Source organism: Pezoporus flaviventris, unplaced genomic scaffold, assembly GCF_033815535.1.
Source record: "Pezoporus flaviventris isolate CSIRO_AGI_PZ_B2104156 unplaced genomic scaffold, CSIRO_AGI_Pfla_v1 ptg000277l, whole genome shotgun sequence".
Classification (NCBI taxonomy): Eukaryota; Metazoa; Chordata; class Aves; order Psittaciformes; family Psittacidae; genus Pezoporus; species Pezoporus flaviventris.
Genome location: NW_026892824.1, coordinates 175531 through 188616, shown reverse-complemented (window position 1 = coordinate 188616; position 13086 = coordinate 175531). Strand labels below are relative to the sequence as shown.

Sequence of the window (13086 nt, the reverse complement as noted above, 5' to 3'; positions counted from 1 at the left end):
TGGGAGGCTCTCGGAGGCTGCAGCTCGGCTGCGCTCAGGTACAGCTCCGTTGGGGCAGCCCCCAGATCCTCAGCCCCCCCGGGGCCCTGCTCAGGCACGTACATGGGAGGGGGCAGGCGGAGGTGCAGGGGGCAGCTGGGCTCCGCGCCCAGGCTCAGGGGCACGGCCCTGGGGCAGGGAACGGTCCTCAGAGCCCCGGCAGGGCCGGAACAGGGCCTGGCTCGGGTCCTGGCAGATGTCTGAGATGGGGTCAAGGGAAAGCACCCCCAAACAGGGATAAACCCCCCCCATCCATCCCAGGGCAGGAACCCCCCCAGCCCCTCGCATGGAGCTATCCCAAAGGCATAGCTCCCTCCCAGTGTGCGCACACACACACACACAATGCTGCAGCCACAGGCGGGAGCTCAGTTCTAGTGTTCCCATCTTCCCAATGTATTTGCCTTCCCCATGGAAAACCTGTTCCTGCCCGAGGTGTAAATGGGATTTCCTGCCTTTAATCACAACCAGATCCACCAGGAGCAAGGAGCTGCAGCCCAAGCCCATCCCCTGTCCCCACAGCGAGGCTCCCTCTCCATGTGGATGACAATGAGAAGCAGGTTTTGGGTGGGAATCAAGGCTTCCAGATAAGACACATCCATAACCCCCCCCCCCCCCGTTTAGCTTCCAGAGCCACATCCAGCAGGGAAAGGCACCAGGTTTAACCCACTTTCCTAAGCTGTCTAGGGCAGATGTGGAGGGGGATGTGCCTCTGAGAGGGCACATCTGGATCTGTCTGGACAACCCAGCTCAAGCACTGCCTTTAGAGGCAGTCATAAGCCAATGGGAGAAGCTCCACCTGCATCCCAGCACTGGGCTCATCCCTTTCCTGCATGGGAAAAGCAAAATGGTGCTGGTGTCAACAGACGCTGAGCCCAAGGAATCCCAGCCGCACCTTTCCCACTCTGGAGCTCCGGCTGCTCCAGAGGGATCCAGTCTGGCTTTGCTGTGAGCTCCATGGGCACTGGAGAGGAACCACAGCAGCTCCCTGGGAGCCAGGGTGAAGAACACCCAAAGCCAAGCAGTGAATGCAGCTCCAACATGACCCAAACCTAGCCCAGGGCACATCCACACGATCCTACTTGGACAGGGAACTGGAGACCCCGTTGGGATGCTCTGGAAAGAGGCTCCTGTTGCTCCCACACGAATTGGTTGATCCACAGGGATGGGGAGCACCAACAGACCGGGAGCTGCTTCCTCTGGGCTCCTGTTGAAACCAGCAGCTACAGCAAACCACTGGCCTTGATTGAGGGCCAAAGAGCGGGAGGAGGAGGAAGGGACACAATGCCAGCAAACAGGAACACAGGATCAAAGGATACGGGTCAGGCAGTGCCTGGTCATGGGCAGGGACTGGTTGGAGCAGCGGATGTCATCCACGAAGGCCAAGCAGCGCTGGCTGGAGCGGGTGGTATGGGCCTGTGAGGCAAGAGCAGGGCTCAGAGCACACCAAGAGCAAGAGTTCAGCACCCTCCAACTCCTCATCCTGCCCTTCTTCCATTAAACAGAGCTGAAAATAAGGCAGGACTCTACTGCAGGAGGGAGAACTCGCCAGGCTCCACTCAAGCCAGGGTCCTGGAATGCTTGGAAATGTGAGACAGCTCTGAAGTGGCCGCATTCAGTCCCATGTGTACCCAAAGGGCCTGCCTTTGGGTCCCCACCAAACCAACAGCGCCCCCCCCCATGGAGCGTTTCCCACCCATGTATCCCTGAGGAACTCCAGGCTCTCTGGACCCCACCTGGGGCACCGTCCCCAGCTGCACACCTGAACCCTGCTGCCAACGCCTGGGCGCTGCTTTCACGCGGGCTCTGCGCTCACCTGCTGGGCCGCGCCGTCCGAGGCCAGCGCCGGCGCTCGCGGAGCTGCCGGTGCAGCAGCGCCTCCACCCCGTAGCGCTGCCGGTAGCGCCGCAGGCACTTGAGGCGCTTGAGGCTCTCCCGCTCCTTGGCCAGGAGCCCCTCGGCGCCCGGTCAGGAGGCTGCTGCCTGTGGGGAGGGAGGGGGGAGGTCAGGACATCCCCTTCCCCCTGGCTTCCATCCCATTCCTGGTACCCAGAGCTCCAGAGAGCATCAGATGCAGCCAGGTTGGATGCGTGAGCTGGGAGCATATTCTGTGGCGGCAAAGCAGATCCCATCCCAGACAGCTTTGACTTATGGAACTGGGTTGGAAAGGGCCTTAAATCACCCAGTCCATGGCAGGGACACCTTCCCAAGAAGATCCCTTCTGATTCCCGCAGCAGAACAGAGGTTTCTCCAAGTCCAGCTCCTGGTGCCTGGTCTGGAAGCTTCCCTGAGCTCTCCCAGCTGTAATTACAGGGCGAGAGCTGCTTTTCCATCCCTGGGTGCCTATAAAGAGCTCTACCAAATTGGTAGGTACCAAACTGCAGTTATTTTTATGCTCCAGGGCCTTTTCCAGCAAGAGCTATTCTAAGGCCATGCTGGAGCTGCATCTGTGCTGAGCAGGGCTATGCGAGCAGAGCACAAGTGGTGGAACCAACCTTAGCTGCCCCCCACAGGGCTTGACGGCTGAATCCATGCATTTAGAACCCCCAAAGCAGGAAATCCCAGCCAAAGCAAGCACTTTTGTCTCACGATTCCCTTTGTAGTCCCATTTCCTGACAACTCTGAAGAGCAACAGAACCTTCCCAACGCCACGATAGCATCTGCAGGCATGAGCCCAGCCCCAGCCACCTCCTGTGGTTGTTTCAGCCCTTCCCAAGGCAAAACCCCCCCGGCTGGAAGAGGCAAGCTCTGGGGGGAGGCAGAGAGCTCCAGCACTTACCAATGGCCTCGTGCTCGCCCTTGCGGCTGTGCAGGAACCGCCGCTTCTTCTCCTTGAGGAGGTGCTGGAGGCGCTTGAATTGGTCGATGTAGAGCGACTGGAGCCGGATGAGCTTCTCCCTCATGATGAGAGCCACCTCCTCGGCTGTGTACACCCCGGCATGCCTGGAAGACAGCCAGCAGGGCCCATGGGGGCTGCTCTGCTCGCCTGGATCACACAGAGCCATGGGCAGGAGCAGGAACACCCCACTGATGAATGGAGACTCCTCACAACCAAGACGTGGGAGCCTTGGGGCCCCAAGGGTAACCGCACCACCATTAACATCACCCACAAGCTGAGCTCACAGCACCCAACCCACTTGAGGGGATCCTCCTGGTCGCTGTCGATGCTGTCAGCCTCGCTGTCCGGGTCCCCCCGCCACGTCTGCTCCACGGTGACCGGGTCCTGCTCCCCATCGCTCCAACTGTCCTCATCTGCGGGATGCACAGGGACAGGATACTGTCCCTCATCCCGTGCCCCCGCACCAGCAAAGCACATACAGACACCCCACAGGGGCTCTGCCTCTGCACTGGACCTGCTGGAGCAAGTCCAGAGGCCAGAGGGATGCTCAGGGGCTGGAGCAGCTCCTGTATGGAGCCAGGCTGAGAACATTGGGGCTGGAGAAGAGCAGCTTCCAGTGGCTGAAGGGGGCTACAAGGATGCTGGGGAGGGACCTACATCAGGGGCTGGAACGATGGGACAAGGGGTGATGGGTTCAGGCTGGATATAGGAAAGTGTGGGTGATGAGACACTGGAATGGGTTGGATGCTCCATCCCTGGACAGATTGGAAGGGGCTTGGAAAAAGCTGCTCTAGTGGGAGCTGCCCCTGCCCGTGGCAGGGGCTGGCACTGGAGGAGCTTTAAGCTCCCTTAATCCCAGCCCAATTCCATGATGCCAGAACGGATTTCCTGCCCTGTGGCCCTTACCCAGGATACGAGTGGCTTCGCTGCGGCTGCTCTCCGCAGGCTGAGTGCCCGCTTCGGCGCGGACGTAGGCGCTGAGCTGCCACAGGAGGTTCTCCCCCCCTGCCCCGGCCTGGGACTTCCTGCCCTGCGCCTGCAGCGCCAGCGCGTTCCTCCGGGCGTGCTCCGCACACAGCGAGGTGCTGGGGGGAAAACACGGGCTCAGCACCGCCCTGGAGCACAGCAGGATCAGCCCCTGGAGCTTGGGCAGCGCCTCTGCCTGCAGGGACACAACACTGAGGCGGAACAGAGCTCGGTCCTTAAAGCCACTGGAGTGGGTTCTGCTCCCAGCCATTCCCACCTCGCTTCCCAAGCTGGCCCACAGCAGCTCCTTGGTCCCAGAGGGAATGGGGACACCCAGCAGCCACATTCCACGAGGGGAGCTGGGCTCTGCTGCACCAAGGTCCTTCCCTCCCTGTTTTCTATGCACCAGAGCAGCACTAGCACACCCTGGCCACCGGCTCTACCCCACCAGAGGGTCTGTGCTGAGCATGAGCCACGGGCACCGGCTCCAGGAGCCTCAGCAGCACTGCAGCTCTGACCAGGTCCTGCATCACTGTGGCCACCTGATGACGGACCAGCGAGCAAAGACAACCACAGCACCCAGCGCCCTTTTCTAGCTTCCAACACCCCCTAAGGAGCGAGTCCCTGGGCTGCAGGGCGGTAGCAGCACCAGGAGAGGCTCCTCCTGCTCTCAGCGGGCGCTCACCCATCCTTCTTCTCGGTCTTGGGCGCCGCGTTGGGGCAGCGCCGCCCGTTCTTGGCGGACACGTAACTGCACTGCTTGAAGGGGGCGGTCCTGTCCTCCAGAATGTGCTTGATGCAGAACTCCTGCCCGTCCAGGCGGGGCTGGGAGCAGGCCCGCGGGGTGAACGCACAGGCCAGCGGCTCCTGCGCCCGCGGCACAGGCGGGAGGCGCCCGCGGCTCGATGGCAACACGTGGATGCGGATCCGGTTCATGCTTCCGAGCTAAAGAGGGACCGGCAGCTGAAAGGGGGATACAGGAGCTCGCTACATCCCGGTGCTCACTCCTGCTCCCGGTACATCCCAACACACCCCGATGCCCGCCCCTGGTCCCGGTCCATCCAGCTGCATCCCCCTTTTCTCGATGTATTCCAGTGCATCCCAGGATACCCGGTACATACCCGTGCTCACTCCGACTCCCGGGGACACCCCTGGCCCTGGTCCATCTCCCGGTAACCCCCCCGCCATCTCCTCTGCCCACCTCCCTTTCCCGGTGCCTCCCCCCGCTCATCCCGGTCCATCCGGTCCCTCCCGCGGCACACGTGCTCCACCGCCCACCCCCCGTCCCGGCGCCGCTCATGCGCAGTCCCTGCCGCCCGCCTGCTCCCGGCGCCGCCATTTTGTCCGCGGGCGGCGGGCGTGAGGGGAGCCCCGGGGAGCGGCCCGGGCAGCGCCAGGGGAGCGGAGAGCGGCGGGGGAGGGGGCGGTTCCCGCAGCCGGTACGGGTGCAACGACCGGAGCAGCGCGGAGGGGCCGCGGTGAAGCGCGGAGGGGCCGCGCCGAGCACGGGCGCCGCCGCCGCCATCTTACCTCTCTGCCGCCCGGCCTCCCTGGTGCTTCAGCGCACGGCCCGCCCCGACACCTCATTGGCGGACCCGCCAGCCAGTCAGCGGAGGGGGCGGAGGGGCCGGGGCCGGCTCTGGTTGGCTGGAGCAGCTGTCACTCCGTGGGGATTAGCCGCGCCCCGAGAGTCACGTGAGAGCGGCGCGGCGGGCCCGGGGCAGCGGAGGGGTGACCGGTAACCGGGGCTCCGCGGACACAGAACCGGGCTCGGTGTGGAACAAGAGCTTCCCGAGTGCACAGGCAGGAGGGGGGGAACGCTGCTCCCCCCGGATCGGGCCCTGCACAGCCAGCACGCAGCAGGGGGCTGCTCTGCCTCGGGGTGCGACCCCAGCCGGTGTCTGAGCCAGACCCCGGCAGCTCGTCTGGGCTCTGCCCCAAAGAGCAGCCTCACCCCAACAACGTTCAACACCAACCACCCCAGAACACCCCCACAAGGCCCCGTTCCCTTTTGGCGGAGGGGCTGGAAAGGGTGACCTGCAGCAGGGGCGGAGGGATGGAGATGGGCTCCCAAAAGCAGAGCAGCTCCATCACCGCCAGTCCCTGCCTTCCCCTTCATCTCCGCCTCCACTCATCACCCCCAATAACCACCCCCCCACCCCACCCCCCCCGATTAAAGGCAACAAAGCACTAAGGTATAAGTTACTGCTTAAATTATTTGTAAAACGTCTTAAATTTTCTGTGACATCTTTTAAATACCCCCCAGATCCCCCCCCAAATGTGTGTTCCCCACAAGGGGGGGGCAGGGACCGAGCCCCCCATTAACTGCAGGTCAATGGAGGGGGGGGAAGGGAAGGAGCAAGGACCAGAGCAAGGGGGTTTGATCCTTTCACAGCTTCACCAACGCCCGCTCTAAATAGCAATAATAAAAGTTATATTATAATAAAATAGTTCTCTGGTGAGGCAGTGGAGCCCAAACAGCCCTTTAAGGGCAGCCTAGGGCTGCAGGGCCGATTCAGTAGTAAAAAGGGGGGGTTACTTAGGGAGAGGGGGCAGAGGGGGTGGCGGTTCTGATGGCAGCGGTGGGGGCCGGGGTTTGTCCGTGCTTGGGGCTCCTCTGGCACTGCTGGAAGCCCGAGGGGGGTTCAGGAGCTCCCCATAGGAGTGGAAGTCGAAGGCGGGCGGGGGGGTGGGCTGCATGCCCTGTGCGCTCAGCAGCGAGTGCAGCATGTTCACTGTGTCCTGGTAGTCACTGGCCTGGCTGGAGCTGTGCCCGTTGGCCCCCGAAGGCCCCTTGTCCAGTTTGCTGTGGGGCCCCCGTGCTTTGCTGGCAGCTGCGAAGGGGAGGCCCCCCCCGTCCGTGGGGAGATGGGGGTATGGGAAAGGTGCCCCAGGGCCTTTGGAGGCTTTGCTGCCTTTGGGCTGGTGCTCGTGGGCTGCGGCGGCTGCCTCCTCAGACAGAGGCCTCTTGCGGGAAGAAGAGGAGGAGAGGGGCCCATAGCTCTTGTGGGGCACAGCCCCAGGCTGGCCACTGTGCTTAGAGTCCCCTGGGCGCTTGGTGCCGGTGCCACTGGGCCCAGCGCCGAGCTGGGGGGGGAAGTGTTTGTGAGAGTGGTGGTTGTGGTGGTGGTGGTGGTGGTTGGAGGAGTGCCCCTTGTGCTTCTCCTTGTGCTCCCGGGCCTTGGTGCTGCCCTCGTCCGAGGAGCCGTGTCTGTCCCCGCCCGGGGGCACCTTGATGCGCATCTTGATCTCCTCCTGCTTGGAGGGCAGCGGCCGCTCCCCGGCGCCACCAGTCACCGGCAGCCTCAGCTTCAGCGCTGAGCCCTTGTCACCCTTGTCCGGGTTCTCGGGGCCGCCGATGGGGATCTTCAGAATGATGGGTGATGGATCCCTATCCTGCACCTCTCGCTGCTGCTGCACCAGCAGGTTCTGAGCAGCGTAGGCGTACTGGGACCTCACATTGGCCTCCATGTTCTCCAGTTGCCTCTTCTGCGCCGCCAGCTCCTCGGCATGCTTGGCCCTGTACTCCTTGAGTGACACCTTGGCTGCTGGTGGGTTCTTGCTGCCCTGCTTCGGATAAGGGGCCCCATCCTGCTGCTGCCCAGGGTGCTCAGCACCGCAGCTCTCGCTAGTCCGGTGGCTCTGCGCTGGCTCCAGCTTGGCCGGGGGGTACCAGTGCTCCTGCTGCTGGGCCACGTCGCTGCTCTGCTCGCTGGGGGAGTCGGGGGCGGGCGGCAGCGCGGCGCTGGAGGACGTGGACATGCTCATCAGCCCCGCGATGTTCATGTCCGAGCTGTTGTTCCGGGAGATCATGCTGAGGATGGTCTGCTCCGACAGGCTCTCGTCGTCCCCATGCTCGTCAGCCTTGGACTTCCTGGCTGCTTGGGAGGCCTGGAGGCAAGGCAGAGAGCACAGGGTCACTGGGGCTGGCCCAGGGCTGTGGGGGGCAAGCTCCCACTTAGATCCGCTTTATCCCCATCCCTCCCCATGGGGGAAAAGCCCCAGGCCATGGTGGTGAGGTTGAAACCTCATCATCTTCTTCACAACAGAGCTCAGTTTGGTACTGAAGCAACATCCTGCAGAGGCAGTGCCCCCACTGCCCCCCAGTACTGCACGGAGGTGCCACACACAGGACCCCAGAGCAGGTCCTTACCCTCCAGTTGCGGATGCGCTTGAGCCGGCTCGGAGTCTTCTCCAGGATCTGCAGGAACTCATGGGTCAGCTCTGCAGAGGAGACACAAAGCCAGGCCTCTTGGTCAGACCCAGCCAGAGCAGCGCTCATCAGGGCACCCCCTACTCGCTGCTGGATGGAGCTCCCACTGCCATGGAGCTACTGCAGGAGGGGAACACTGCGAGCCACCATCACTGACCACATTAAACTCATCTCCCTTGGTGCCTTTTGCCATCTCTGGTGGACCACAAAAGCTGCTGCTGCACTGAAACCTTGGCAAGACCTGAAGCCCTGGAGTCCCTGCAGTGCCCATGGGCTGGGGCTGAAGGCAGACCCAGGACCAGAGATGCCAACACAACGGAAGAGCCTTTGTTTTTTTTTGGGGGGAAACCTCGCTCCCAAACTTACCATCTAAGAGCTCCAGAGTTACAGTGCCATCAACGTATTCCCACCAGTGCTTCCCGTCCGTGGAGACTGGGATCTCCCAGTTGGACCACTTACAAGCCAGGTGGATACAGACGCAGGCCACAACGGGAGGGGTGTACTGCAGGCTGAAGGTGGTCAGATGCAGGCTGACGGCACCAGCAGGGAGAGAGAAACAGAAAGCCATGAACTCCCAAGCCTGACCCTCAGCACTCACCAGTGCCCACTGACACCACTGCAGGGGCTGGGGACACAGGGGGGACACCCCCGCGGGGTCCTGCCCCTGCTCCAACCCTGCAGTCTCCAGCCCTGCTCCTGCTGGGGCTCGTTTGGGTGCAGGCAGCTCTGGTCAAGGCTCTGCCAGCCCCAAGCTCTGCTGGGGGCTCTGCTCCAGGCAATTCCAAGCGCAGCTCCTGGGCTGGCTCTTCCCAAGCTGAGGAAGAGCACTGAAGGTGTGGGTGGCTCCAGTGGGACAACTCAGACACCAGCACTGGGAGGTGGGAGAGGGGAGCAGCGATGCCCTCAGCACGCATCCTGCTCTCTACCTGCAGGAGCACGGGCTCCCATCAGGAGCACATGGAGCACCCCATGGGAATGGCAGCCTCCTGATGGCAGGACCTGCATCTCCTCATCACGCTGGGGTCAGGCCACACTGCACAGGGCAATGTAGGGGGACAGGGAGCTGCAGCTCACGCTGCTGCTCCAGACCAAGAAGCCAAAGGCAGGGAATTGGGAGCCTCTGGCCACTCTTCCAAGGTAAGAAGTGGGGCTGGGTGCTCAGAGAGCCTGAACCCTGCCCTGGGATGATGCCAGAAGGAAATCCAAGTTAAAACACCTCTATCTGCCTCATCAATCCAATTCCTCACTCTGGGCTCTCCTAGCATCACTTTAAGGCCACACTGAGGCCACGTTTCCTCCTTTCCACCTGGATTTATTTCCATTCCAATCTTAACCCGTGATTGCATTGCTGTTGCAGGGATAAAACCCATCTCAGGGCTGCCTTTCCCTACAGACACGTTACCAACAGCACCTTCCTTTGGGAAACCCACACGGTGCCCATGGGTTACAGACCACCTTCAACAACCGCTCACCCCAGGCCACGGGCTGCAAACCAGCCTCTGCCATGGCCTATCCCAGCTTTTCTCTCCCATCCCACCACTCTTGGGAGCTCTTTTCCATGTCCACACCTTGCTCTACTCCCAGCGTGAGCTCCTGAAGCCGCTCATTCAGGGAAAGCAAGGCTGCAAGTGCTGGAATCAGCCCTGCAGTGAGGATCTTGGGCCAGCCCCACACAGAGCATTCCCGATGGGAAACCCAAAGGCTTTCTGTTGCTTCCGAGGCTCAAGAACAAGACTTTTCCCTTGTGAGGCCTCACGCCTGCATCCAACTGCCCCTTTACCCCCTACATCAGCCTTCTGGGGTACAGCCAGTCCCTGGTGCCAACCTTCACAGCCCCACTTCAGGGCTAACTCTGCAGTGAGACCCCATCCATGCATCTCCAGCCTCCCTTTGTGCTTTGGGGGTGGTTTGAGCCTTCACCACCATCTCACTCCCCAGAAAGCAGGTTCTGAGCATCCCATCCTGATGCTGCAGCTGGTTCTGCGCAGGAGGAAGGGCTCAGAGCCAACACTACTGGCTCAGAGGCCGCCCCATGCCTGGGGCCACTGGTGCCACTTCTCCTCCAGATAAGACCCTCTGCCAAATATGAAGCGATTGTAAAGCAATAACCTGTTGGTAGCCATGAAATAGGAAGTTTGGGCCAAGTCCTTGCTGGCTGCAAGAGAAAAGGAAAGAGCAGGGGGTCAGTGTATGTGAAGTGACAGCTATCACCACACTGCAGCCCAACCCAGGCCTCTCAGCACCACCTGGACCCACAACAGTGGGAGTGCCCCGCAGCAAGGAGGACTTCAGAGCTCGGTGCACGAGGAAGGCGCTGCCCCCGGGACACTACAAGGGGTTTACAGCACCCAGGTGAGGTTACGCAGAGGAGCAGCCCCGTCACTCACCTCGCACCAACTGTGTGCACTTCACCACGTGGGTATGGGGGTGGTCGATGGTGATCTCAAAGCCTGGAAGGAGAAGACAATGAAGGCATCAGAACCCCATGGACTTCCTTGAGGAGGCTCCCTCCCTTCCCTGCTCCGCTCGCAGCCATAGGACTTGGATTCCTCACTCACAAATCCCAGAGCTGCTGCTCCCAGACCTCCAGAAGCAGCTTGAGAGCCCTCAGTGCACACAAACCAGCTCAGCACCAGCAGGACAAAGCCTCTCGGCGCAGCTGGGAGGAAGGAGGGGACAATGGCATCTGCTCAAAGGCATCTGCCACCCAAAACGCTAAGAGGAAGCAGACGCCTTCCCTTTGAAGGAGGCTCCAGCACTGCAGAGCTTCAGCCTTGCTGCAGCTTCCCATTCACTGTGGGCATGAAGCTCCAAAGGCACAGGGGAAGTTGAAACCAGTCCATGTGTGCAGCAGATTTGGTTCTTCCCATGGGGAATGCTTCTTCCCATGAGGAATATTCTAGAAGCAGCAGGATGGTAAAAGGGCAAGAGGAGAAGCTGCAGTTCGGCCCCTGCTTTGCCAGCACCAGCCCCTGTGGTCCTGGTGGCCCCTGCAGCCCTGCAACGAGGGAGGCCATGCTGCTCGGCTCAGCACAAGCTGCTTCCTGAGCATAGGAATTATGGAGCATTATGAAACTCAACTGGACACTGGGACCCAAGCAGCACAAAACCTGCTTTGGAAGGGGGGAAAAGAGACTTCAACTCCTGAGTTACACCTGAGACAAGAACAAGAGACAGGGGTGAAAAGTTTGCTGCCTGGGCTCCTGTTGTGGAGAAGACTGTGGTGCTCTGCAAAGCATTCCTGGCTCTGGGAATGCCGGGCTGCTTGGGAACACTCACCCAGGGTCTGCAGGATGATGCTCTCTAGAATGACCAGGTCTTGGGCTTGCTGCAGGTAAGCCTGGGGTGAGAGGACACCGCGTTACCCACAGTGTAAGTGCACATCACCACCACCACAGCAGCAAAGGGGAATCCCACTGGAACGGGGGGAACTGGCCCAGATTCCCGGCTGGAAAAGAGGCAGCAGTGGCCCAGCTCCTGCTTGTTACAGGGCGCCCCTCAGTGCTGGTCCCTGACCCTGCATGGGCAGACAGGGATTGGCTGCTTGATCTCCCTTCAGCTTCCCTGGATAAAGCTGCTCCAGAACTAGGGAATCAGCGTGTGGGAAGAGCAGAGAACAGTCACATCCACACCCTGCTCCGAGCACACAAACAGGAAAGAGAAGCCCTTCAGGCACTGAGCATCCCCATATCCCCATCCCACCCTCCCCACCATTCCCATCTCCCCACTCACCTCACTCTTGGGTTCCAGAGGCGGTTCCAAAGGATGCAAACAGGCGCGAGCCACCTTGATGACATGTTCCAGCTTCCGAGGCTGCTCCTCCACCTTGGCTGCCAGGAAGAGCGCGGCTGGAACCACGGCCTGCAGAGGGGAGAGCCAGCAGTTTCCCAAGAGTTAGGAAGTTCAAGCTTCTAGCAACAAAACAAGACTTGTTCCTCACTTAGAAACCAGGCAACGAAGCAAATCCAACCCCCAGGAGGAGGGAACAGGGGCTCCCAACAGCTCCAAAGGGGCTGCTCCCCCCGTGTCACCCAAGGGGGTTCCTCCGCGCCCCCCGGCCCCAGCACTTACATTGCGGTGGAACTGGGTGAAGGACTGCACCATGTAGAAGCGGTGCATGTACACGATGGCCGTGTTGATGGTGAGCTGAGACCTGATGGCGCCGTTAAGGAAACACACGGAGCCCCGCCGGCACCCGCACCTCCCCTTCACCCCCCTCCAGGCCCCGGTGCACCCGGGCCCGGCCCAGGGCCTTCCGCTCCGGAGCTCCCCGCCCCGCAGCGGCGGTTACCCGAGCGCAGGCCGCGCGGCCTAGCGCAGGCCGGATACACGTTGAGGCGCTGCCCCATGTCCTGCAGCAGGTTGGCCGCCTGTTGCCGGTACGAGAGCTCCTTGTCGGGGTCGAGCCCGGCGCGGCGGGAAGGGCTCCGGTCCAGCTGCTCGCGGCTGAAGTACCAGCGGCGCCCCGCCGAGCCGCCGGCCCCGCCGCCCGCCGCCGCCTCCATGGCGCTCTGCGCCCGCGCACGGAAGGACGCACGCACGCACGCACGCACGCACGCACCGCTACGGGATTGCGTCGCAGAGTCGCGGCGGCGCGCACGCACTGGAGGGGCACAGAAGAGCCGCGCATGCGCATTGGGCCTCCCCTCCGGTACCGGCCCCCCCCCCCCCCCCCCGCTACCGGCCCCCTCCCCCTCAACGCCCCCCTCCCCCCCCCGCATACGCCAGGCCCCGGCTCGTATCCAAAGTGAGTTTTATATATAATTTATCTGTACACACATAGGACAAAGTACCTCAGTTCTGTGCTGGGGGGGGGGGGGGGGGGTGTGTGTTAAGGAGTGGGGGAAAGCGGTGCCCCCCCCCGGTGCTCGGCCCCCCCAAATCGCTAAAATTAAGGAAAAAAAAAAAAAAAGAAAAAAAAGTCACTTCATGATTTTTTTGCATTTAAAAGGGGGGGCGCCCCCCCCCCATTGGCAGCCCCGGGGCTGGGGGGGGCGGGGGTGTCACGGCGGTGCTTGCCCTGCCCCCCCCT

At 61.8% G+C, this 13086-nt stretch overlaps 2 protein-coding genes and 1 non-coding gene across 4 annotated transcripts; all 3 read right to left on the bottom strand.

The window, feature by feature from the left end:
* Positions 1-6: 6 nt before the first annotated feature.
* KANSL2 (KAT8 regulatory NSL complex subunit 2) lies at positions 7-4815 on the bottom strand. The gene is made up of 7 exons (XM_061443021.1): positions 4527-4815; positions 3782-3960; positions 3174-3288; positions 2816-2979; positions 1853-2019; positions 1356-1452; positions 7-239 (listed from the first exon to the last, which is right to left on the bottom strand). Exons 1-7 carry the CDS (start codon positions 4775-4777, stop codon positions 91-93), a joined length of 1122 nt encoding a protein of 373 aa, XP_061299005.1. The 5' UTR covers positions 4778-4815; the 3' UTR covers positions 7-90.
* Positions 1165-1293, bottom strand: LOC133263323 (small nucleolar RNA SNORA2/SNORA34 family). Its single transcript, XR_009741468.1, has one exon. It is a non-coding gene; the product is annotated as a small nucleolar RNA SNORA2/SNORA34 family (small nucleolar RNA).
* A 1224-nt stretch (positions 4816-6039) lies between the features above and the next one.
* CCNT1 (cyclin T1) lies at positions 6040-12593 on the bottom strand. Of its 2 annotated transcripts, XM_061443048.1 has the most exons (9): positions 12384-12593; positions 12126-12207; positions 11787-11915; positions 11334-11394; positions 10442-10504; positions 10164-10209; positions 8421-8584; positions 7995-8065; positions 6040-7732 (listed from the first exon to the last, which is right to left on the bottom strand). In XM_061443048.1, the coding sequence occupies exons 1-9, from the start codon at positions 12557-12559 to the stop codon at positions 6377-6379; spliced, it is 2148 nt and encodes a 715-aa protein (XP_061299032.1). In that variant the 5' UTR covers positions 12560-12593; the 3' UTR covers positions 6040-6376. The 2 variants fall into 2 exon arrangements, 1 of the variants encoding a protein (XP_061299032.1); XR_009741467.1 differs by lacking the exon at positions 8421-8584 and having other exon boundaries at positions 7593-7732.
* Between the last annotated feature and the right edge of the window lie 493 nt (positions 12594-13086).

Coding starts and splice junctions, on each gene's coding strand:
- KANSL2 (XM_061443021.1), bottom strand. CDS start 4,777: ATGAACCGGATCCGCATCCACGTGTTGCCATCGAGCCGCGGGCGCCTC. Junction 3,289..3,781: donor CGAAGCCACTCGTATCCTGG/GTAAGGGCCACA, acceptor TGCATCCCGCAG/ATGAGGACAGTTGGAGCGAT. Junction 2,980..3,173: donor GACCAGGAGGATCCCCTCAA/GTGGGTTGGGTG, acceptor GCTGTCTTCCAG/GCATGCCGGGGTGTACACAG.
- CCNT1 (XM_061443048.1), bottom strand. CDS start 12,559: ATGGAGGCGGCGGCGGGCGGCGGGGCCGGCGGCTCGGCGGGGCGCCGC. Junction 11,916..12,125: donor TCACCCAGTTCCACCGCAAT/GTAAGTGCTGGG, acceptor TCCCCTCTGCAG/GCCGTGGTTCCAGCCGCGCT. Junction 10,210..10,441: donor GTGCACACAGTTGGTGCGAG/GTGAGTGACGGG, acceptor TTTCTCTTGCAG/CCAGCAAGGACTTGGCCCAA.